Source organism: Apium graveolens, chromosome 9, assembly GCF_009905375.1.
Source record: "Apium graveolens cultivar Ventura chromosome 9, ASM990537v1, whole genome shotgun sequence".
Classification (NCBI taxonomy): Eukaryota; Viridiplantae; Streptophyta; class Magnoliopsida; order Apiales; family Apiaceae; genus Apium; species Apium graveolens.
The window spans coordinates 265273427-265299326 of record NC_133655.1 but is presented as its reverse complement, the minus strand read 5'-3'; the positions used below and the strand labels follow the sequence as shown (position 1 = coordinate 265299326).

General features: G+C 34.5%; 1 protein-coding gene across 2 annotated transcripts; it reads right to left on the bottom strand.

The window, feature by feature from the left end:
* Positions 1–12435: 12435 nt before the first annotated feature.
* Positions 12436–19407, bottom strand: LOC141684475 (uncharacterized). Of its 2 annotated transcripts, none has more exons than XM_074489466.1 (3): positions 15730–18920; positions 15586–15659; positions 12436–13262 (listed from the first exon to the last, which is right to left on the bottom strand). In XM_074489466.1, exons 1-3 carry the CDS (start codon positions 15757–15759, stop codon positions 12704–12706), a joined length of 663 nt encoding a protein of 220 aa, XP_074345567.1. In that variant the 5' UTR covers positions 15760–18920; the 3' UTR covers positions 12436–12703. The 2 variants fall into 2 exon arrangements, with proteins under 2 accessions (XP_074345567.1, XP_074345566.1); XM_074489465.1 differs by lacking the exon at positions 15730–18920 and adding an exon at positions 19020–19407 and having other exon boundaries at positions 12437–13262.
* Positions 19408–25900: the final 6493 nt, after the last annotated feature.

Below are 25900 nucleotides of genomic sequence, written 5' to 3'. Positions count from 1 at the left end.
GTGGTGTGCAGGAAAATAGAAGAAATCTATGGTACTTGGACAGTGGCTGTTCAAGACACATGACTGGAGATTTCTCCCTGCTCACAGAGTTTAAAGAGAGAGCTGGCCCCAGCATAACCTTTGGAGATGACAGCAAAGGGTTTACTATGGGATATGGCTTGATTTCAACAAGGAATGTCATCATTGAAGAAGTTGCATTAGTTGATGGTCTCAAGCACAACTTACTGAGTATCAGTCAACTATGTGATAGAGGGAATACAGTTTCCTTCAATTCTGAAGCCTGTGTTGTCACTAGTAAGAAAGACAACAAAGTGGTTCTAACTGGAGTTAGAAAAGGAAATGTGTACTTAGCTGACTTCAACTCTACAGATGCAGAATCTATTACTTGTCTCTTCAGCAAAGCAAGTTCAGTTGAGAGTTGGCTATGGCACAAGAAGCTATCCCATTTGAATTTCAAGACAATGAATGATCTAGTCAAAAAGGACTTAGTAAGAGGAATTCCTATTGTTGAATTCTCAAGGGATGGTCTGTGTGATGCTTGTCAGAAAGGCAAACAAAGGAAAGCATCATTTCAGAAGAAGCTTGAAACAACAATTGATGAACCATTACAGCTGCTACATATGGATTTGTTTGGACCAGTCAATGTATTGTCAATAGCAAGAAAAAGATATTGCTTAGTGATTGTAGATGATTTCTCAAAGTTCTCATGGGTCTGTTTTCTTGGATCAAAGGATGAAGCAAGTGAAATCATTATCAATCACATCAGGCAAGTCAATAATCATCCTGACTTGAAGGTAAGAAACATCAGGAGTGATAATGGAACTGAGTTCAAGAATTTGACATTAAGGCTGTTCTGTGAAGAAAATGGAATCATGCATGAGTTCTCAGCTCCAAGAACACCTCAGCAAAATGGGGTAGTTGAAAGAAAGAACAGATCTTTAATTAAGGCTGCCAGAACAATGCTTGAAGAATCAAAGTTACCAACATATTTTTGGGCTGAAGCTGTTAATTGTGCCTGTTTCACTCAAAATATTTCTTTGATCAATCAAGCTAAAGGCATGACTCCTTATCAGTTGTTCAAGAAAAGAAAACCAACTCTAAACTTTCTTCATGTCTTTGGATGTAAATGTTTTATACTGAGGAATCAATCTGACCATAAAGGGAAGTTTGATGCAAAGGCTGATGAAGGAATATTTGTTGGTTATTCAGCTGGAAAATCTTATAGGGTCTACAATCTAAGAACCAACATTGTTATGGAATCTGTGCATGTTGTGTTTGATGATAAAAAGATTGATGGACTAACAGATGAGGAACATTATGAGAGACTCAAATTTGACAATATTGAAATATATTGTGATGATAGTGAAGAAGAGATTGATGGAGACGACACTTCAAAAGGAATACAAAATTTGCTCCTGGATAATGCACAAAATTCAGCATCCGTTGAAAGACATTGTGCATCATCCGTTGAAGTACTTAATGAAGCATCCGTTGATCATAGCTCATCAACTGATAATCAATTTACATCATTAATTGATGGAACTCCAAGTTCCCTGCAAAGGACCAACAACTCAGGGGGAGTTTCAACTAATCAAAACTCTATCTCACATCATGACAATACTGAGATCACCTCATCTAGAGCTCATCTTCCACCTCAAAGGAAATGGACCAAGAATCATCCCTTTGAACTGATCATTGGTGATGCATCATCTAAAGTGCAAACAAGAAGAGCTACTCAAGATGAATGTCTGTATAGTAGTTTTCTATCTCAGGAGGAACCTAAGAAAGTGGAAGAAGCCTTATTGGATCCAGATTGGATATTAGCTATGCAGGAAGAGCTAAACCAATTTGAGAGAAACCAAGTTTGGAAGCTGGTACCCAAACCAAAGAACAAGAGTCCTATTGATACAAAATGGGTATTCAGAAATAAGATGGATGAAAATGGCATTATCATAAGGAATAAAGCCAGATTGGTTGCTAAAGGCTATTCTCAGCAAGAGGGAATAGATTTTGATGAGACATATGCTCCTGTTGCAAGACTTGAAGCTATCAGAATCTTTCTAGCCTATGCAGCCCATGCCAATTTCAAAGTCTATCAAATGGATGTCAAGAGTGCATTTCTAAATGGGAAATTAGAGGAAGAAGTCTATGTAAGTCAACCTCCAGGATTTGAAGATCCAAATTTTCCAGACTATGTGTATTATCTGTTGAAAGCACTCTATGGACTGAAGCAAGCACCTAGAGCCTGGTATGAAACATTATCAAAATTTCTTTTGGAGAATCACTTCACTAGAGGTACTGTTGATAAAACTCTCTTCTTTAGAAATGTTAATGGCTCTAGTATACTTGTTCAAATTTATGTAGATGACATAATATTTGGTTCTAAAGATAATAAACTTTGTAAAAAGTTTGCTAAGCTAATGCAAAGTAATTATGAAATGAGCCTAATGGGAGAACTAACCTATTTTCTTGGTTTACAAATTAAACAAGTTAGTAATGGAATTTTCATTAGTCAAACTAAATATATTCATGATCTTTTAAAGAAGTTTGACTTAATGGAATGTTCATCTGCAAAAACTCCCATGGCCACTGCCACCAAACTTGAATTAAATAAGACTGAAAGGTCTGTGGACATTACAAGTTATAGAGGCATGGTTGGTTCACTTTTATATTTAACTGCTAGCAGACCAGATATAATGTTTGCTACATGTCTGTGTGCTAGATTTCAAGCTGATCCTAGGGAGTCTCACTTAATTGCTATCAAGAGAATTTTCAGATATCTCAAGGGTACACCAAATTTAGGAATTTGGTATCCTAGAGAATCTGGCTTTGATCTAATTGGTTATTCAGATGCAGACTATGCAGGTTGCAAAATAGACAGGAAAAGTACAACAGGCTCCTGCCAATTCCTGGGAAACAAGCTTGTATCATGGTTTAGCAAAAAGCAAAATTCAGTCTCTACTTCTACAGCTGAGGCTGAATACATTGCTGCTGGAAGTTGCTGTTCTCAAATGTTATGGATGAGGAATCAACTCCTTGATTATGGACTTCATGTTGATAGAATACCTATCTTTTGTGACAACACAAGTGCCATAGCCATAACAGAGAATCCTGTGCAGCACTCAAGGACCAAGCACATTGATATTAAGTACCACTTCATCAGGGAGCATGTCATGAATGGTACAGTGGAACTACATTTTGTTCCAAGTGAACAACAAATTGCTGACATATTTACCAAGCCACTTGATGAATCAACATTCACAAGATTGGTAAGTGAGCTAGGTATGCTTAATTACTCTTAAAATTCATGTCTTCTTTGCAATTTGATGTGAAGCCTGAAATAGATTAGTTGCTAGAACAAATTTGACTTTTAACAAAGTTTATTCCATCAACGGATGTTCCCTATCCGTTGAAAGTCAAAATTGCTCTATCAACGGATATTCATTATCCGTTGAAAGACAAGTATATCTCTGGAACTTTTATCCGTCAACGGATAAAGCTGAAGTACCTTTCAACGGATGACAATTTACATTATCCGTTGAAATGTCACATCAGACGTTTGAGGTGTTTCACAGCCGTTGATTCTATTTTCTTAACCGTTGATACCATACATACATCTGTATGTATTGGTTTTAAAGGTAGTTATTAGAATACTTACAGTTTATTCTTAAACGGCTGAAATTCACTAACACCTATTTATTGATTAATCCTTTATTTATTTCTTTTTCTTTGAAAGCATATAAGCCCTTCTGATTGTTCATTATTACTTTACGCTTTCTTAGAATTTCAAGCATTTACCATTTTCTCTCTGCAAAACCTTCAAGTTATTCTCTGCAATTTCTACTCACAACAATGGCACCAGTCGTGAAGATTATGTCTCAATCTGGGTTCATCTACGAGAAGAACAATTTCATAGCTCTGGTAGAAAAGAATGAAGCCCACTCAGATTATCACAAAATGATGGACTTCATCAAAAACTGTAAACTTAGCTATGCAATGCTGGAAGCCCCAACGATTTTCTGTGAAGTAGTTGAGGAGATTTGGACAACTGCTGAGTTCAACTCCATGGATATGACTATCTCCTTCACTCTCAAAGGTAAAAATCACTGTATTAACTGTGATGACTTACAAGCATGTTTTAAATTACCTGAAAACAATGCCATGACACCACACACTGATAGTGATGTATCCAGCATGTTAGATTCCATAGGTTACTCTCTTAACTCTGCTAATTTAGGGGGTATTAGACGAAAAGGCCTTAGGAAAGAATGGAGTTTTCTTGGGGATGCCTTCATAAAGGTTTTCTCTGGGAAAATTAGTAATTTTGATGCCATAACTTCATCTCTTGTTAATATGTTCTATATGCTTGTTTCTGATAGGTACTTTAACTTTAGCAACTATGTGATGCTAGAATTAGGTACTAGATTAGGTAACAAAGCTAATAGACCTAATAATATCTATTATGCTAGATTCTTTATGTTATTGGCTAACCATGTTGCTGAAGGTTTAGTCATTATCAATGAGAATAATAAACTCAAGTGCTGGGCACAAGAGAAAAGAGTTCTTGCAGACTTATTGAGAATGGATCTCAACAGCAGTGTGCAATTGGTATATTTACCAATCATGAATGCACCCCAGGTAGGTGAGGTAATTGCTTCTACAACTCCTACTTCTTCCAACCCCTCTATTTCTTTATCTTCTAGTGTGGCCATGAAATCTGTGTCAATGCCCCAACAGATTTCTACCAAGGTCACCAAATCTAAACTTTCAAAATCCAAGACAAAGAAAACCACCTCTGTTGTTTCTCAAAAGACAACAGTTGTAACAACAACCATTAACCCTGAGGGAAGTGATCAGGGTGTGAGTGGTGAGGGGAGGGGTGAACATCAAAGAAATCCCCAGGATAAGGAAGGAGAGTTGAGTGCTTCCCAAGCTAGCCAAGCCCCAGTTTCTCAAAAAGCTGTGGTGGTTGAAAAGGTTTCTAGCACATCCCTAGTAGCATCCTCCCAAAAGGATGTTACTATTGAAAAGAGTTCCCAACCAGGAACACAGAACAAAAGAGGGAGGGACACTAAAGCCAAACACTCACCTACAAAAGCTTTTATTAGAAGAAAGAAGGCTAGAACCCAATCTTCTACACAGGGTGCACACACTGCACAGATACATCCATCTGTCTCTGTGCCTTCTCAAACTCAGTTTGATGTGACTCCAATAAATGTGGAGTCACAGCCCCATTCTCTCACAATAACTACACATCAATCACCAAATACTTCTTCACCATCTCTGGATGTGGATATGTTATTCCCATCAATTCCTGATTCTCCCTCTTTACAACTAAGGGAGGAGCCCCACTCAAATACAGGTGATCATCATCTTTTAGATGATTTGTTGGATCACCCGCAAATTCTTTCAGATATAATTGAAGGATCTGTATCAACACATATCAAATCAATCTATACAGATTCAACAGTTATATCACTTTCAATTTCATCTTCTTTTCCTTCTTCAACGGATATCACTCATCCGTTGACAAGTGGTTGCTCTTCAACGGATAAGCTTAACAGCAGTTATCCGTTGATAACAACAGTTTCAACTTCAACGGATATTCCACATCCGTTGATAGTCTCTACACAAATAACTGAAATGACTCCAAGTGTAGAAGACATGAATACTGTGCAATCACTTTTAGGATTGAGGGCAGGGAGTGAAAATTTGAGTGAGAGGCTGGGTTGCTCCCAGGCAAAAGGAGAGATTGAGAGCACAAAAATGCATGCTATTTCTTCCAGCATGGCAAAAGTCAGTGAGTGGAGTACCACCTTAGAAGGTGAAGGTGAGGGAGTGAGATGTGTGAGCCAGGGGGAGCCCCTGATGCAAGAACATAGAGAAAAAGAGAGAAAAGCAGGTACAGTTGATACAAGGGTGAAACCAGCCATTGCTCATGAGTCAATGATTGTGGATGATGCTGAAAAGGAAAGACAATTTCAGCAACATTACAAAGTTGTAATTGATAACATTTCCTTGGATGCTGACACTTTTACTCATCCTGTGACAGCCTATCAAATGTTGGCTGCTCAGGGCAATGAGGAGGCAGAAAGGACACTACATCTAGTGCACACAACAGAATCTCTTCAAAGGGATAAAGCTGCTATTAACAGGATGCCTTCTACAGCTGGTGAGCCATCTGAGGAATTTGGAGTAAATTCTGATGATGATGACTCTATTTCTTCTGATGGAAGCATGAACATAGGGGGAGATGAAGACCCTAGTTCCATTCCTAATCTACCTGAATGGGCCCTGACTAAGGAGCATAGAACAGGTGAATTCAATGTCCACTTGGTCAAACAAATCATCACTATTCAACAGGCCATTCAGAACACTTCAAATGCAAATATCAAGGCTATCCTCCAAGCTCACCTGGACTCACTGCATCTCATGAAGTTGCAGAAAGTAAAGCAAAATATGAGTCTAGATGATCTCAGGAAAGATATTGCTGACTTGAAATCCTTCACTTCAGAAAAATTGGATTCAGTCATGCCCTATGGTACTTTGCAGGACTTGGTTTCGAGATTGAAAAAGGAATCAGTTACTGAACAAAGGCTGGCCAAGTTGGAAGACAGAGTTCAAGGAATTGAAGACTCTGTGGCCACCCTTCTTCTCAACCAACAATCTCAAACCAATCTCCTAATGCAGCTGGCAAAAGCACAAGGCTTGACCCCTCTCCTTGATGATAACAAAAAGGGGGAGAATAAAAGGGAAGGGGAAGGAGAGCCCTCTACAAAGATTCAGATATCTAAAGTGCTAGTTCCTGCCATCACTACCTCTCCAATCATTCAAATCAAGGGAAAACCTGATGGAATTGATTTGATTCAGCTAGCAGCAGCTGAAATACAAATGAAAGAACAATGGAGGAAAATTGATGAAAGGTTACAATTGGTGTTTGGTTCTACACAAAATAAATCAACATCTGTGAAATTTAGCACAAAGATTGAACCAATCAACATGGAGCTCAAGCCAGTAGGGAGAAATAAGGTTGGAGAGACTTCTTTCAAGAATTTAAAACCTATGGTTCTAAAGCCTAACACTAGATCCAGTATGGACTCCACAAAGAATCCCCTAGACTTTGCTCAGATAAAGGAAGTAGACTTTCCTCTTCCAAAACCTGATGGAGACAAAGTTCTAAGTGCAAGCATCATAAAGAAGAAGGAGACCAAGGACAAGGGTGAGAGAATGAACATGGCCTTTATCTATAGAGAGGGAAAGAGTATCTGTGTGATGCAAGGACATCCCAAATTTCTAAAAGCTAAAAGGGAAGAAACCAGAAGGTTGAAGAAAGAAGCTGTAAAACTCAAGGCTGACAAAAGAGCACAAGCAAAGCTTGAAAAACAGCTAAAGTCAAGCCAAGTTGAAGAAATGAAAGGAATTGAAGTCAGGGGTGAAGAAAAGATTGCTAACTTAGATGAGGTTCTTGGGAGCATATTTGGTGAAAATATGGAGGAAAGAGAGGAATGGCAGAAGGGAAACAGAAGAAAGGCCAAGGCACACAGAAGGAGTGAAGATAACCCTGAAGATACCAAATCTATATCTAAACCACTACCTTCCATACCTGAACCTTTTGTTGCTGATCCCTCTATAAATATCCATGGTGAACCAATCATTCCAAAAGAGGAACCTATTGATTGGGACAACATCACATTGCCTACCTTTGTAACCAATATACCACTACCAAAGAAACAGAAAAGAAAATCTAAATCTACACCTCCCCTAACCTCTAAGAAATTCACTCAAAAACAAAAACCTAACCCTAAGCCACCCATTTCTAAAGATGATTATGTTCACATCTGTGACATAAAAGAAGCTTCAGACATTAATCTCTATCTGGATGAGCTGGAGGAAGTAAGGGGAATAGCTGCCTACAGACAGCTACCAGAGAGATTGGTTTTCAGATATAAGGGAGCTGGGGAAAGAACATGGCCTCTCTACAGGATTCTAAATGAAGGCTACTCTACCTTGATCAGAGTCTTTTCAGCCATCAAAAAGGATTCTGGCTTTACCAGAACAGCCAAGACTGAAATTCTCAACAAGATTGCCAACATAAGGAAGACTTGGAGGGAACCAAATGCTTTGCCCAGAACCTTACTCATACAAGAAAGGGGAACTAAAATTCACAAATCACCTCATTGGTTGATGGAATTTAGAGATGACAAAGGAGTCAGAAGATTTTTCAGACTTGAAGACCAACTCAAGATTGCCAGCAATGAAACTCTCAAGGAAATGCAATCTAAGTTGGATATCAGTGATGAAGATGAAGCTGAATTCTTCAGACAACTCCAACTCCAAATTGAGGAAAATGACAAAGGGCTAGGAAAGAAAACCAGGGAACAAAGAAGAAAATGATGATTTGCTCAGGCTAGAGGAGCACCCTTGGAAATACTGTAAATCTTCAATTACCTCCTAGTACATACACTTTTGCAGCACTTTTTATATTTCTACTTAGTTTCAATTCAAATATTTGTTAAGTGTTTTGTTATCATCAAGTTAACCCTGAATTTATGCCTACAGTTCTTATAGACATAAATAGGGGGAGATTGTTAGGAATATATGTGCATTAGTTTGATGATATGTTTAACAAAACACTTAAGTAGAAATTTAGTGTCTGTAGCCTCAACGGATAAGACCACTTTGGCTATCCGTTGATGGTGTAGCTTTACTTAGAAATAAGTCTAGTATTGTAGCATATTTCAGTCTCTGTATTTAAAATTGTAATTCTTAGAAGTTGAGAGAAACTATGAGTCATGTTGACTACTAGATGATATGCAGATAGGAAGGCCAATTGTAAATATTTCATGCCTTGTAATTTTGTATAAATGAAGTGGTATCAACGGATGACTTAAAGACCTTCAACGGATGAGAAGCTAAGCTTCAACGGATGTCTCTAAAGCTTCAACGGATAACATCCTTCAACGGATGAAGTCATCAACGGATGAAAGCTTCAACGGATGTTCTGCTAATTAGCCGTTGATAAGTGGTAGTTGTACCTACAAACAGAGGCACATGGGTTGACAGAGAAAACCTGAGATGTGGTAGCCGAATTTCAGGATCAACAGAAAAAGCAGCCGTTCTTCTTTAATACAAAGTTGCAATAGTCAACAAAGTACTTGAGTGAACAGGAAAAGAAGCAAGTGAAGAACTTATTTTACTATTGTAATTTTATATTGTTTTTCACTTGTACACTTGGTAATATATAAACCAAGAAGAAGCTAGTAATTAGAGATAGATTTTTCCAGAGCTGTTAAGAAATATCTTGAGAGAAAATTCATCTAGTTTGTACTAGGATGCAGCTGTGATCAACATTGTTGAACACAGATTTTCTAATATACCATCTCTGGTGGAACAACAAATCCACCAGAAAAGTTTTTAAAGTTTGTTGTGTTCTTTACATTTTGTGTTTGAATATATATCTGTCTGCATTAGCTCAAAGCAATTCATACACTTGTTCATCTAGAACACACTGCTTTAATAAACTTCTCAAAACTTGAAAAAGTTTTGAGATTTACATTCAACCCCCCCTTCTGTAAATCTCATTGTTAGTCCTCGAGGAATAACATCAACTATTTCTATGCAAACAAGAATTATAAATCCAAACAATAAACAACAACCTGTCGATTCACCAAAACTCGAAACAGCAAAAGTAAACTGATTCAGATGCTTGGACACGCATGCATTCTAAGAACTCAGACGGCAAGTATTTGTTAAACAATCACGAGAAAGAAAAGAATGAAGAAAAGTTCGAAAACTTACAAGAAAGCAGGAGAAATAAGGCGGCTTCAAAGAGAAAAGCTCCCAAATTCTCCTTGGAGAAAAGTTGCAGAGAGTTTTTGCGTTTGTAATTGCGTAAAGAAAAAAGAAATGACAAAGGTGGAGTATTTATAGGCACAAATAAAGAGGTAACCCACTCAACTGCCACACAATCGTGTCCGTCGAATGAAGACACGTGGCACAATCTTTAGCGTCCAGAAAATAACCGTTGCAGTTAATGATTACATTGCTGTAATTATTTAACAGACGCGGCTTTTGAGGAGAAAAGGGGGGAAAAACTGCAACGTTTCGTATATATACATATACGCACACATATATTCGTACAAGAAGCTCAACCGCCGCCTGACACTCTGGGAAAAGCGCTAAAGTACTACCCACCTGTCGCATCTGCACCCAGTCACCCAAACGCAACCCTGGGGACTTGTATCCAATAACACCCCGGGGTTAGGGGCCACAAATCAAAGGAAAAAAGATAAAAAATTTCCAAGTGTCAAGAACCATAAGGCCTACCCAAACACAACCTCGGGGACTTGTATCCAATAACACGCCGGGGTTAGGGGCCACAAATCAAAGGAAAATGATAAAATTTTCCAAGTGTCAAGAACCAAAAGGCCTACCCAAACACAACCCCGGGGACTTGCATCCAACAACACCCCGGGGTTGAAGGCCACAAATCAAAGGAAAAATGATCAAATTTTTCCAAATGACAAAAACCAAAAGGCCTACCCAAACACAACCCCGGGGACTTGTATCCAACAACCCCCGAGGTTAGGGGCCACAAATCAATGGAAAAATGATCAAATTTTTCCAAATGACAAAAACCAAAAGGCCTACCTAAACACAACCCAGGGGACTTGTATCCAACAACACCCCGGGGTTAGGGGCCACAAATCAAAGGAGTGATAAAATTTTTCCAAGAAAACTACTCCCCCATCCGGGATCACCCACATAAGGGAGTGCGAGGCAAATGATAGGCCAGAAGTAACTAAACCCAAATAAAGGAACAGAAGCCCAAAGAGATAACACCCCAGGCCCAAGCCGGGGTGGTCCCCGGTGCCATGTGGCACAGGACAAAAGAGTCAACTGTCTTATGTTACCCAAAATGGAACAATTGCATCCCAGCCGTCCATAGATAAAGATTCCAAGGCAACTCTGATGGAGAAAGGACACCTGACCACACAGTCCATCCGAACCGTCCAATCAATCACCAACCAAGAATGATCAAATGCCAGGATGAAGAGGTACAAACCCCAAAAACCCTAAATCTTGGGACCTATAAAAGGCCCAAAAAAGAGGGTTTTAGAGGTTGAAAAAATTTGACTGCTACACACCTATACACACACCATTACACATATTTTGAATAGCTCCTTCTTCCCTCTTCTTCTTCTTCTTCTTCAAAAAACCCCATTTCTTACTCTCACACCGGAGTTTCCGCGGGAAACAACCCCCTCCGGTTCTGTTTTGCAGAGACCCCTATCTAGCAGGTTAACCTCACTCCGACCGCAACGGAAGCTGGACTCTAGCTTATGTGAGAAAGGAGAAGATCCGTGAAAAAACAGAGTTATCAACGTATGTAAATTTTATGATGTAAATTTTACCAAAACCCATACTTTTTGTATCCAATGTAGGTACCAAGTGGCACATAAGTATTTCATAATCTTCACTCACATTGATATACAAGGTAAAGTCGTAACATATTTTTTGTTTTTCTCTTAGCAGAAAGTACTGAGATGCTCGTATCCTTAGCAAAGCAGTGGTCTAATCCTTGGAATAATTAGTTCTCTTTGAAATAATTAGGATTTTCTCTTTGAACTCGTCCCGGAATGGGCATTATGGCAAAGAACAAGAAGAAGACAAAAGGAGAAATTTGTCCAATAGTCACAAATGGTGCCTCCACAGGTTGACATCCGATCCAACCTAGTAGTAAGCGATCCGCCAAAAACAACAAATATATTATATGGTAAATCGGGCGAAATTTTGCACTACATACATACATACTTTGATTTAAAAACGGTAAAGCCAACAGACATATAAAAACTGGTGCTATTGCGGGCAACTCTGTAAAGATATTTAGTATTTACTTCCCAGCTCCTCTTCCAATAGTATTACATCCGTCGCTGTTGACAGGAACTGCATTAACTTTCAGAATCCAGCCATTAGCTAGTGACATGGGATGAACACCAAGAAAATCTAGAGAAAAGCCAAGTCCCCACTTGTATCTCGATTACAATTTACAAGCCAACACGAATATTGCATTTATTATTTGAGCCCAGACAAACCGAACATTGCATTTATTCTATACACGAGTTTTATTGATCATTTGAGCTGTAATTTGAGTTTATACAAATCCTGGATACACGAGTTTAGTCTAAGGAATATCTTCACCAGTTGAACCTCTTCACAAGCACAATGCTTGGTGAGCTTGACACACGGAACTCAAGCCAAAGCCTAGCTTAAGTTCTAATTTACGAGTTTAAAGTTTGAGCCACGCTTATAAGATAATTATTATATTATCATAATTCCAATACATAGCTCAGTTGCTTAGCTTTTCTATCTTATTCATGTTAGAACATCACCAGAAGTATCAGCTGCACAAGTAATAACAAAATTTACCAAAATACATGCATTGCTGTATTTTATAATCTATTTATAATCTTTGCATCATAGATAAAAGTTAGCTAGAAAATTCTTCTACATTGTTTTTCAAATTAATGCCTTCATCTTACATTTTCTGTATTCGATAGACACACGATACCATACACATACCGGAACAGCTACACATACTGGAACAGCTACATGTCAGGAAACCTTTTCAAGGAACTTTACTTTCAGGGTAGATGATCTTTAAAGGTGAGAATAGACCAGCGAACATATATTATTGAAGCTATCAATCTGCAGCTTTCTCCCCCTTCAAATTCATATTCAGGACCCTGCAAGGCTTTTCCCGAGTTTCAACCTCTGATATAGCTGATGTAGGGCATCCTTCTACTATATGATCTTCCCTCTCATCAACTAGTGACTTAATATAGGAACATGGCCGCTCCTGGGATTCTATATTATGCCCAGCTTCTTGACCTGGACTGAATGACATTTCTGAAAGAGACGGACCTGGAGATTGTGTCCTTATTTGCACAGACCTCATAAGTGCAGCTCTCCTTAGGTCAGCCGAGTGGCATATGTCACTTGGCGACGAGGGGAATCTGCCCTCAGAGTCTGAGCCCCGTTGACGAGGTTGGGGGCATGTTACAGGGAGATTACAATTGTGCAAAGGGTAGGAAGTAGTAGGTGGACCCGAGGAAAATCCACCTGGAAATCTTTGGTGCCTGTAAGGAGAAACTGGACTGGTGGGTACACTCTCTGGCTGGGATGAACATGTGTTAACTGGACTCTCATAATATCGGCAGTCATCTGAGTCTTCTGACATTGGTGAATAAGGCATCTCATCTCTGAAACCATAAAAGTTATTAAATCGATTAATATGAGTGGATATAAGCAACGATCCAGCCACAATTAACATAAGGGAAAAAGAAAAATTCTAACAGTGTCACAGCTTGTTAATCTATGTAGCTACAGCATTATCCTTAAATAGCAACAGAAAAACTAAAATTCGATACATATATGGAACCAAGACCAACGAATTTGAAAAAAAACTGAAATCTTCCTCTCAATATTACCAATTAAAGCATAATTCTCGCGAAGTTTCTTTGTTTATTCAGATAACAACTAATGACAAGATTTTTCTTTTCGGCCTTTCAAAGATTCTAAGATGGTAATTTCGTGGGAGACAACTCTACATTGAGTAGTTATCAGCGGCTGTTATTGGTACAACTCCGAAGCAAATAAACAGAAAACATGCACAAACCAACCACCTTCTTCCACTTTACACTAATAAGCAATTATGCACTGCCCAGCTTCCAACTCACTACAAAATCACAACTGTGTCGTTACATTCAGGATTAATGACAACTCAACTAATCAAAAGAAATTTACAGGCCATATGATAACAAGCTACGAGTCCGCGGGAACCGAACGAAAGGGAATAAGATGATTAAGATTGTTTGTTTGATCTCTATTCTCTTAAAAAAGTCTGAATCGACTGAACAACTCAAACACAAAAGTTGGCTAAAAGATTGATAAACATTGATTACCGTCTATATAAGTCTTGTTTTTATTTACACTAATAAATATTTCTATCTTCTTCTTCTTTCTAATTGTTTTAAATTAATAATCATATAATTACATCTACATTAAAAAATTGTCGAATTTACCGAATTACATCACACCAGTTAATATAACCATAATTATTTTATGTTTTTTTGTTACTAGTAAAATTTATGTTGTTTAATATTATCATTATTGTCCCATAGTTATATAATCTTTGTTTTAAAACATTAAGAACAAAAGGTCTTTCTCAAATTGCAATCTGTATTTTTGCAAATTATATAGAAGACAGTCTTGCATCTATATTTTAATAATATAATATTGGACAGACTAAACAAATAATTTGTGCATTATGTTACTCGGACTCTTCATTTTACATTTGAGTACCCGTGTCGGACACTCGACACGTGGACATGGACACTCGGACTCGGACACTTATTTTAAGCCAAAAACATGCATATTTTTAAAAATGTTGTCGAGTCCGATACTTGGACATGTGTCCAGACACTTCTAGCCGAGTCCGAGTAACATAAATTGTATTATATAAGTAATAATAATTAAAAACATATAAAAAAAAATTATACATCATTTCTTAAACAGCCAAGCCTTTCTAACTATTCAAAACATATGATTCAGATTTTCCAAATAAATGTTTCACATTTATATTAACAATTTAAAATTCTAACTAGTTTAAAATTATCAACCATTCAGAAAATATGATTATAGGATTTAGATTTCCAAATCACCCAGAAATGTTACCAGGCAGTTCACAAATGGATTATTAACAAGGCACATGTCAAAGAGTAGACTAGAAGATGCTAACTGCAAAACCCATTTGCTACCATCTAACAAGTTAGTAAAAAGACTAGAAGAAATCATACTTTCCTTTTGACATAGATGCTAGCTGCAAATGTAAGTCTAAAAACTTGACCTTCGCCCTTGCATTTGTTAAGTAATTGATTCATAAGTAGACTAACGTCTAAAGATGCATTTAGACTTGTCTTGCAAACCCCGCTTATAGTATGTTTTTTTTGTCCTCGAAACAGCCATATGATGCAGTCATGCCGAGCAAGATATTATAAGATAAATTTGTTTACATGTCATTACTTAAGAATAAAGTAAATGTCGTTTGTTACTAAGTTTTATTTAGATATGTAGATTATAAAGAATATTATAGGTCACACTAGTAAAGTGACAAAAGGAGTTTATATATATTATATAATTTACAATGGTAGCTGATTAGTAATAAGAAACATTAATTGGTTAGGATAATTACCTATCAAATTTTAGGGTATTCTAAGGTTAAATAAGATGTAACCTTTAAAACTTTCAGAGTTCATCTATTGATTAAGTCTAGAGTTTTTTGAATAGTTGCGATCCATCAATATCATATTGTCTTTCATTAAAAGCGAGGATATGGGTGTGGAATTGCGGTTACACACCGATCGGGAAGTATGATATTATGAGCATTCTGGTGCAGTGGACAAGGCATATACATTATTAACATAGACCTTATGTATGATAAAATATAAACATAATTAGAAACTTTATGTGAATCAAATCAAAAATACAAAAATTAATAATCTAAGGTAGAGCATGTTCTCAGACCTTGCAGGAGAATCCATAAGTGTGTCTGGTAGGGAGTCTCCAACCGTCAGCCCATTCAAGCTTGAAGCCATTATCTGCAGCATAAATGAATTTAACTCAAGCCGCAAAAAGAGTCTCATGTTCAAAGTGTAATAACAAAGAAACCTCATAAGGGCTCCACCTCCTCCACCCCATCACACGTGGCCGCCTTTATAGAGAAGCCGCTCTCTGCTATCTCATGTTACCTGATGCCTAGCTCTAGAGCAGAGATCTAGCAAGGCATTCTAGGAACAGATCATTGGTATTGGATGTATCGTTAAGTTGTGCCGAGTCCCAATATTGTACAACTAAATAACATCAACAACTGGAAAAGGCCCGATATATATTATTAATTCAAAAAAGGGTCTCCTTTAGCAGAAAGAGAAGACATTTTTCACCGAAAAGGACTTCTATTTTATTGGTATGCAGTACAAAACGACATTTACTATGTAAACATGTGCAACGCCATCACTACACACTATATAGATAATAAGTTTCCTCTGTTCCCCCCAAAAGTCATATTCCCATGAACGAAAAGCGCAGGTATGCTTGTAACTCTATCTTTTGGGGCAAACTATATTCTTTCATTGTCAGGGGTGTTGATATATCTATAGCATCTCACTCCATCTATATTCATAGCCGAAAGTCAGTTAAACCCAAAAATCTTTGAAATTAATGTAATCTATAGATTTTTAGCAAAAGCATTTATGTATTTGGTGGTAGTAATATTAAACAATACAATTATAATATTTTTACCAAATAATTTTATGCACTTTAAGCAGAAAAGGTCCAATTTCCAACCAATATCAAGATGCTCTGCTTGAAGCGTTAAACGTTAATAAGTTGGAACGACTAGGTGCTATAAGAATTTGACAAATTCAGACTTATTTTAATCAATAAAAAACAGAGAGTACCAACTCCGAAACAGGTTTCATGAATATTTAAAAAAACGAAAATATTTAACGAATGAAGACAAATACATGTCAATAGAATATAAACTTTCTTATTATACAAATATTAGCGCCCTACACAGTACTTGAACTTGTTCGTCACAGTGTTATTTACTCTGGATTGGGTAAATTATATCATATATTAATTAAATGCCATCTAATGAGCTTCTCTTCGATGAAGCATGTGTCTTGCATCGAGCGTTCTTTTAGAAGCCTCTTGACTTTTTTGTCAAAATTCGAATATTTTTTCTTTGTTTGAACAATTAGAGTACTATATTCATAAAAGTAAAAAAACAACCATAAGCGCAATTTCGAGTATTTTTAATTCATTCGAACAAAAAAATCGAATAGAGTACAAAAAGCGCAGTGCGCTAACAGAAAATATATTATTTACAGCATGCTCAATATAACCTAAATCATTCATACTGCACGAAAAATGTCATATAACTTCCATAACAAATCAAAAGACTTGAACTTCATACATATATCCTTTTGTTGAAACAAATGGAGTACTATCTGTACTTCAATGTTAGCAAGAAAAGAAAAACCCCAAAAGCACAATTTCGAGTAATATCAATAAATACAGCACAAAAGAAGATGTCACGTAACTTCCATAACAAATCAAAAGACTTGAACTTTATACATATATCCTTTCGTTGAAATAAGTACAGTAATATACTTCAGTGTTGGCAAGAAAAGAAATATCCCAAAAGAACATTTTGGATTATTATCAACAATTACAGCCTAAAAGATGTCACATAACTTAATAGCATATCAAAAGACTTGAACTTCACACATATATCATTTTGTTGAAACAAATAGAGTACTATATCTCAATATGTGCAAGAAAAGAAAAAACCCATAAAAAAAAATTCGAGCAATATCAACAAATCAAGAAACAATAAAATTGAGGTACAATAGGCATAATGGCCCTAAACAGAGAAACAATATCACACCATACTTTATATACCCTCTAAACTTAATCATATATACTGTATTAATTAAATGACATCTAATGAGCTCTTCAATGAAGCACGTCTCTTGCTTCGTGCGTTCTTTTACAAGCCTCTTGACTTCTGTTGCTCTTTTTGTATGCAACAACTATGAATCCAAGTTTGACCTTTAATTCTTCGAAATTTGTAAACTGAAAATGGAATGTGTGTGTGTGTGTGTGTTTATTTATATTTGAACAATTAGAGTACTATATTCATAAAATTCAACCCCCCCCCAATACGCGCAATTTCAAGTATTTCTAATACAATAGAACAAAAAATCAAATCAAAGAGAGTAAAAAATGCAATGCACTAACAGAAAAATATTTCAACAAAATACTCAATAGAACCTAAACCATTCATACTGCACTGAAAATGTCTCAAACTTCCATAACAAATCAAAAGACTCGAACTTTGTACATATATTTATTTATTGAAACAAATAGAGTACTATACTCCAATGTTAGCAAGAAAGGAAAAACCCCAACGAACAATTTCGAGTGATATCAACAAATACAGCACAGAAGATGTCACATAACTTCCATAACAAATCAAAAGACTCGAACTTTATAGATATATCCTCTTGTTTAAACAAATAGAGTACTATAACTTAATATTGGTGAGAAAAGAAAAAACCCAAAAGAACAATTTCGAGTAATCTCAATAAAAACGGCCCAAAAGATGACACATAAATTCCATTACAAATCAAAAGACTCGAACTTTATACATATGTCCTTCAGTTGAAAAAAATATAGTATTATACCTCAATATTGGCAAGAAAGGAAACACCCAAAAAGAACAATTTCGAGTACTATCAATAAGTACAGCACAAAAGATGTCACATAACTTCCATAACAAATCAAAAGACTTGATCTTTATACATATATTCTCTTGTTAAAACAAATAGAGTACTACACACTCAATGTTGGCAAGAAAAGAAAATACGCCAAAAGAACAATTTCGAGTAATATCAATAAATACAGCACAATAAGTGTCACATAACTTCTATAACAGATCAAAATACTCGAACTTTACATCCATATATACTTTTTGTTGGAACAAATAGAGTACTACATCTTAATATGTGCAATAAAAAAAACCCACAAATCAAATTTCGAGCAATATCGATAAATCAAGAAACAAATAAAATGAGGTACAAAAACCCCAATGCCCCTAAACAGAAAAGCAATTCTACACCACACTTAATAGACCATAAACATAATCATCCATTCTACACAAAAAAAATGTCACATAACTTCAATAATTAATCAAAAGACCTAAACTTTATACATATACATACAAAAACATATAATCAGAATGAAATGTAATGGGAATTGATCATCCATACCACCTAAAAAATGTCATATAATTTCAACACTTAATCAAAAGACGAACTGTACACATATACAATTATACATACACATATAAACAAAAACAATAATTAAAATGAAATGTAATGGGAATTGAGATTAACCTCACTAAGGTAACGCTTGTGAGAGTTAAGATTGTCTACATAAACCTCATCTTCTGGATCTCTGCTTCTTTTTCCACTACTACACGCACCTGTAGTCTGCGTTACTGCTGATGTTGATGAAGGTAATGAACATGAACTTGGTGATGCTGCTGAAGATGATGAATTTGGTTCTAAACCCATTTCAAGAATCTTCAAGAAACGCTAAAGTTGTGATTTTTATTAAATTTTGTTCATATAAATTCTTGAATTGATCAATTATGGTGATGGTTATTTTGTGTAGTAGTAGTTAAAGTTAAATAGGAGAAATGGTGCATATGAAGAACTCAGAAGAAGCTTTGAGAACATGAGTTGGGAAGTAGTTGCAGTCACTAACTGGGTGCAGGCCCAACATACATGGGCTAACTCGTGGTTGGATACTTGGATTGGATTAATATTCTAGGAGATGTCTTTTTTTTTTTTATATAAATAAGGGGTATATGTCTAACACTTTAAAAGAAATCAAATTAAACCAAACCAAACATTCTAGGACCATTAATTCTAAACATAAGATATACGTAAAACATGATCCTATTTGAAAGATGGAAATGTTATTTTCGAGAAAATTCTCAGACTTAGTGCGCAACAAATAAAGTGTGTGTGATATAACAAAGATATATTGATATTACCTCAGTTGTAACGACCCGCACTTCCGGACCATTAATTCTAAACCAAAATTAAAATAAAATACAATTATTATTCCGCAATTCTATTACAATGATGACTATTACAAAAACGCAGCTAACGGAAGCGGTCCAAAAGTCAATCTACTCCAATATTAAGATCCTCGAACTTCAATGCTATCCAACTCGAACTCTTAGACGAAACCTGAAATTGTAAGAATGAGATATACAGCCCAGCAAGAGACCAATCGATCCAACTAGCAGGCCAAGTAACATGAACACATATAACAAAATACGATATTCGATAAGATACGATATACGAAACAAACACTTTCGATACATATTCTTATTCTTATTTTTATTCGATACACACAATACACATACCATATAAACAACAATAATTCAAAATCCTTAATCCATGCCACGATCACTACAACCCGGTGATAACGGTCCTAATTTTTCAAAAAACTGTCACTACAATCCGGTGACTACGGTCCTAAGTTCTTATTCGATATTTTCACAAACCATGACACAAATCAAAAATCTAAAATTATCGTTGGTACACCACACATGCACAACAATACGTATATTTTAACACATAATACTTTCAAATATATCATCACTTGGCCCAAATTTTTATAATCAAATATACACACGTAATATATAGTTTAGAAAATACTAGCAAAATCGATCGAAAACTTACCTCAAAACCTGACCAAATCTGAATTTACTCTTTTTGACCCTCTAAACAATGTTTTCGTGAAAAACACGAAGCCCGAGAGTTATAGATAACGAAAATATCTCTCCGAAAAGTCTAAAATCGCTGAATTCTGACTTACAATAAATTTTTTACGAATTTTACAAGACTGCTGATTTTTGCTGAGAAGAGCCCTGCGAATTTTTATATTAAAAACGAGGAAGACAATATGGTGTATTTATAACGATACAAAACCCTATACCTTAACCTACAAGTTATTCATATTAAAATTGGATCCAAATTTTAGGCCCGTTGGTCTAATTCAAATTTTAAATCCTAGTCCTTATCAACTTTTAATCCTTTTAATTCTATTATTTTTTTATTAATCGAATCCTAAAAATTACGGGATATTACATACTACCCTCCTTAAAAAGAATCTGGTCCCCAAATCTACAACAATCTTAAAGTTCGAGACACATCTACCCCGTTTACCCCATGATCTACCAAAGGTCAAATTATGGTCCACAGGAGCGCATCCTATAGAATGTACTAGTCCCGTACCTAATACACTCCGAAAGGCAGTCTGCTATTGATACCAACTGTAACGACCCGCACTTCCGAACCATTAATTCTAAACCGAAACTAAAATAAAATACAATTATTAATCCACAATTCTATTACAATGGTGACTATTACAAAAACGCAGCTAATGGAAGCGGTCCAAAAGTCAATCTACTCCAATATTAAGATCCTCGAACTCCAATGCTATCCAACTCGAACTCTTAGGCGAAACCTGAAATTGTAAGAATGAGATATACAGCCCAGCAAGAGACCAATCGATCCAACTAGCAGGGCAAGTAACATGAACACATATAACAAAATACGATATTCGATAAGATACGATATACGAAACAAACACTTTCGATACATATTCTTATTCTTATTTTTATTCGATACACACAATACACATACCATATAAACAACAATAATTCAAAATCCTTAATCCATGCCACGATCACTACAACCCGGTGATAACGGTCCTAAATTTTCAGAAAACTGTCACTACAATCCGGTGACTACGGTCCTAATTTCTTATTCGATATTTTCACAAACCATGGCACAAATCAAAAATCTAAAATTATCGTTGGTACACCACACATGCACAACAATACGTATATTTTAACACATAATACTTTCAAATATATCATCACTTGGCCCAAATTTTTATAATCAAATATACACATGTAACATATAGTTTAGAAAACACTAGCAAAAATCGATCGAAAACTTACCTCAAAACCTGACCAAATCTTAATTTACTCTTTTTGACCCTCTAAACAATGTTTTCTTGAAAAACATGAAACCCAAAAGTTGTAAATAATGAAAAGACCTCTCCGAAAAGTCCAAAATCACTGAATTCTGACTTACGATGAATTTTTTATGAATTTTACAAGACTGCTGATTTTTGCTGAGAAGAGCCCTACGAATTTTTATATTAAAAACGAGGAAGACGAATATGGTGTATTTATAACGATACAAAACCCTATACCTTAAACTACAAGTTGTTCATATTAAAATTGGATCCAAATTTTAGGCCCGTTGGTCTAATTCAAATTTTAAATCCTAGTCATTATCAAATTTTAATCCTTTTAATTCTATTATTATTTTATTAATCGAATTCTAAAAAATTACGGGATATTACATCAGTCCATGACATTTTTCATATGAGACTTACCTCATAATGTATGAATATCACCCGTGATATTGATGTTCAAAATGGGTTACAAAAATTTTCGTCGAAACCCGTGCAATTCTGAAACCGTGAAACGGGACAAATAAGTCATCGTCCCACTTGCGGACTCCAATGCAGAAAATAATTTGTAATCTCCAGAATAAAAACCAAACTTTTTTCTTTATATCTCTATATTGAACCATGGTCACCGCGTAAACAACTTCGCCAAAAAAATTCATAGTTTAACTTAATTAACCGATTTAGATTTTTGATATTCGATTAATTTTTTTAGGCTTTTGTTTAATGGAGTATATATATTAATTTATTATACTTAAAATGTTGTATCTTTAAATACGAATCTATACTTTTTATTAATAAGTGGAATCATGTTTTATTGGTACATAAAAGTTCCGAAATACCAAATTTTAGTACTTAAAATTTTTTTATTAGTTAAAAAAATTATACGATTACATTCTATAATTATACAGACCTCGATTTCCTTTAACTACATAATTTAGCAACATTAATTATTTATTTTAATCTGTACTTTACACGGATTATTATAAGATTCAATTTTATATAAATATTATTTGATATTATATTTAATCCTGGACCCGGGCTTGGCCCGTTTTATCAACTAATAATTATAATTTATGATTGTAATAAGTTATATTAGAAAATGCTTGACTATGGAATCAAAAATAAAAATCGAATTTATTACTCACAAGATGGTTCTTGTTCATAGAGATAGAGATGTTCAAAAAATCCGAAATCCGAAACCCGAAATCTGATTCGATCTGATCCGGAAAAAAGCCTGAAAAGCCCAATCCGAAAAAAAGCCCGGCCCGGTTCGGCCCACGGGCCTTAAATGGTCCGAAACCCGAAAAGCCCGGATCGAGAAAAGCCCTGATAAAAGTCCAGTTTAACCCGGATAAAAACCGGGCTTTTTGAAAAGCCCGATTAAAAAACTGAACTTTTTACATAAAATTTGAAAATATACAATACTTTTTATGATTTTTAAAATAATATATTATAATATTAAAAGCAATTAAGTTATATATGATTATTCATATATTATATTAAAAATAATTATTTATTTCAGTGTCTAAACTACTCTATCTGATATATCAAGATATTATTTTCTCCGGTATTTAAACTACTCATAATTCGAGTTATAAAATATTAAAATATTTTTTTAATATATAAATAAAAAGCCCGGATAAAGCCCGGTTCGGCCCGATCCGGCCCGGCCCGCGGGCCTAAAACGGGCCTTATATTTCTTAGGAAGCCCGGCCCGATTTTAAAAAAACTCTGCCCGATCCGTTTTCAAAAAAATTGGGCTTTTTAAAGACCAGATAAAACCCGGCCCGACGGGTTTTTTGTGCATCTCTACTTGTTCATCCCTTGGAAAAAAGGTTCTTGTTCGGACTATGGTATATAATTTTGGGGTGGCAAAATATAGGTTTGGGCAAGTTTTGGGTTCAATAAATTTGAGTTTTGGATTGGATTTTGACGCAAAACCATATTTGACCCATATTTAATTAAAATATAGGTTAAATTTGGTTTGGGTTATAATGATTCCGGGTCAAATACGGGTAAACCATTTTTTTCAACGTTTTTACCACAAATAAAAATATTTGTTGTTATTTCCCTTCACTCACAAAAAGTGCTATATAATTTATATGCGCACTTTATTATATAAATTAACTTCAAATGATCAAATAGATCAATTCTTGATTGAAATTTAAAATAATTTTTTTATAATGTTAACTTATAAGAGTTATAACTAGCATAATAACCCGTGCAGAGTTTTTTATACATCATGCAATTATAATGTTTGCACAGCAATTTCAACAATATCCTTATATAGGCTCTTGAGTCAAATTTTGAAGAAATGGAGATAAAATTCCTCTCCAACAAGCTTCATGTCCCCCTCTATAACATTAGGAGTTTCGAATGCTTTCTCACTTTTAGGAATGAATATCCCCTCAACTATTATTATATTATATTTTCTTACCCGTTATTTTATATTTAATGAATGAATATAAACAGGGTAGTAAGTGTATGTTTAAAACGAAACGATTAAACTTAATCTGTAGAATGCTGTTAGTATATTTACAAATAAAAAGCTACAAATTAACATATATGTTGAATACAGAGTTAACCAAAATGACTTATAATTAACTTACTCAATTTAAAAAAAATAAAAAATACATAACTGAAGTCATAATGACTTGCAATCATAATATACAATAATGTAAAATTTACATTATTGTTAATATTAAAGTTGATTTTATTGAAAAATATTAGTTTTTGAAATTCAACGTATGTATGTATGGGAAAATGTTAGTTTTTTTATTTACAATACTGTTAACAAAGTAAGATTAAGTTATATGTATGTGTGTGTCAGCATGTAAATTATTGTATGTTACATCTCTTAGTAAATTATGATGGTTTCAATTATTTATATGCTAAATATCTGATTTATGTACATGTATAATCATTATTAACATCTAGTGAGATAATTGATTACTTAAATAACATGCATTTATAATTATTCAAAAATTAAAATTATGTAATAAATAAATTTGCTATAATTTATATATGGTATTCACATTATCACTGACAAACAATCCATATCTATTTTTTACACAACCGAGTATCAATCATGGTTGTAACATAAAAATGAATCAAATGTTTTTAAGACTTATTATTGATGTTCATGATTTTTTTCAAGAATTCGAAAAAAAATTTGTATTTATATCGTTATTTAAACCATTTTTAAGTTTCTTTCATTACGACTCTAATATTTCTTCATATAATAATTTGATAACATTTCATACTATTCTTATAAAATTAAAAATTTCCAGTCCGATAAAGTTTTATAAATATCAGTTGAACTGGTTAATTTTTTCGAATTATTGAACAATATATGTTTGTTTCTTTAAATAATATAAAATACAATGAATCAAATGCTACAATATAGTATAGATATAACTTTTATTTGAATAATTCAAAATATTGAAATAATTCAAAATATTCGTACAATATTATCTTGATCAATGAATATTGCTGATCTAAAATAATTTTTTAAAAAAAGTTAGTTTTTTTAAGAGAAAAATAAAAAATAAATCGATTTAATATATCATCGTAGTTTTAATAAATCTAGTGAGATCTCATTTCAAATTTCAAATATTCTTAAAATTGGGACAAATCCCAAAAATAATAATGTGTTACCAATAAAGTTAGTAATTTTAATATAAATAATCTATTGACTTGATTCTATAAATACCTCAAACACATTAATTTATATTAATATAAGATATTAAAAATTTTCATATTATTGGTAAGATATTCTCGCTGAGGTTGTAATTTAAATTTACTAAACGTAGAATGTGACGATATTTTTCGGCCGGGTCATGTAGTCAAATTTCGAGTATTTTTTGAATAATGAGCGAAGTTCTAAAATGCATTGACTCATTATAATTCGAACTTATCTAAATATGTAATACTAATATAGATTATTTATATATAAACGATTTTATTTTCAATATTTTTTAAAAAATTATGTATGTACATTTTAATTACTTTTTATAATAAAAAATATGTTAAAAATATATGAGATATATTTTCAAACTAAAAAATGATTAATAAATAAGATAATAATCCATTTATGTACAATGCCTAATTTTATATGTCGAATTCAATTCTTTAAAATTAACTGTACAAATATTCAACTAACTATCCTTTTTTTTTTGCGAAATTCAAGTAAGTGTCTTTAAAGTTAAATAAA

Coding starts and splice junctions, on each gene's coding strand:
- LOC141684475 (XM_074489465.1), bottom strand. CDS start 19,199: ATGGGTTTAGAACCAAATTCATCATCTTCAGCAGCATCACCAAGTTCA. Junction 15,660..19,019: donor ACAAGCGTTACCTTAGTGAG/GTTAATCTCAAT, acceptor TTTATGCTGCAG/ATAATGGCTTCAAGCTTGAA. Junction 13,263..15,585: donor CTTATGGATTCTCCTGCAAG/GTCTGAGAACAT, acceptor TTATGGTTTCAG/AGATGAGATGCCTTATTCAC.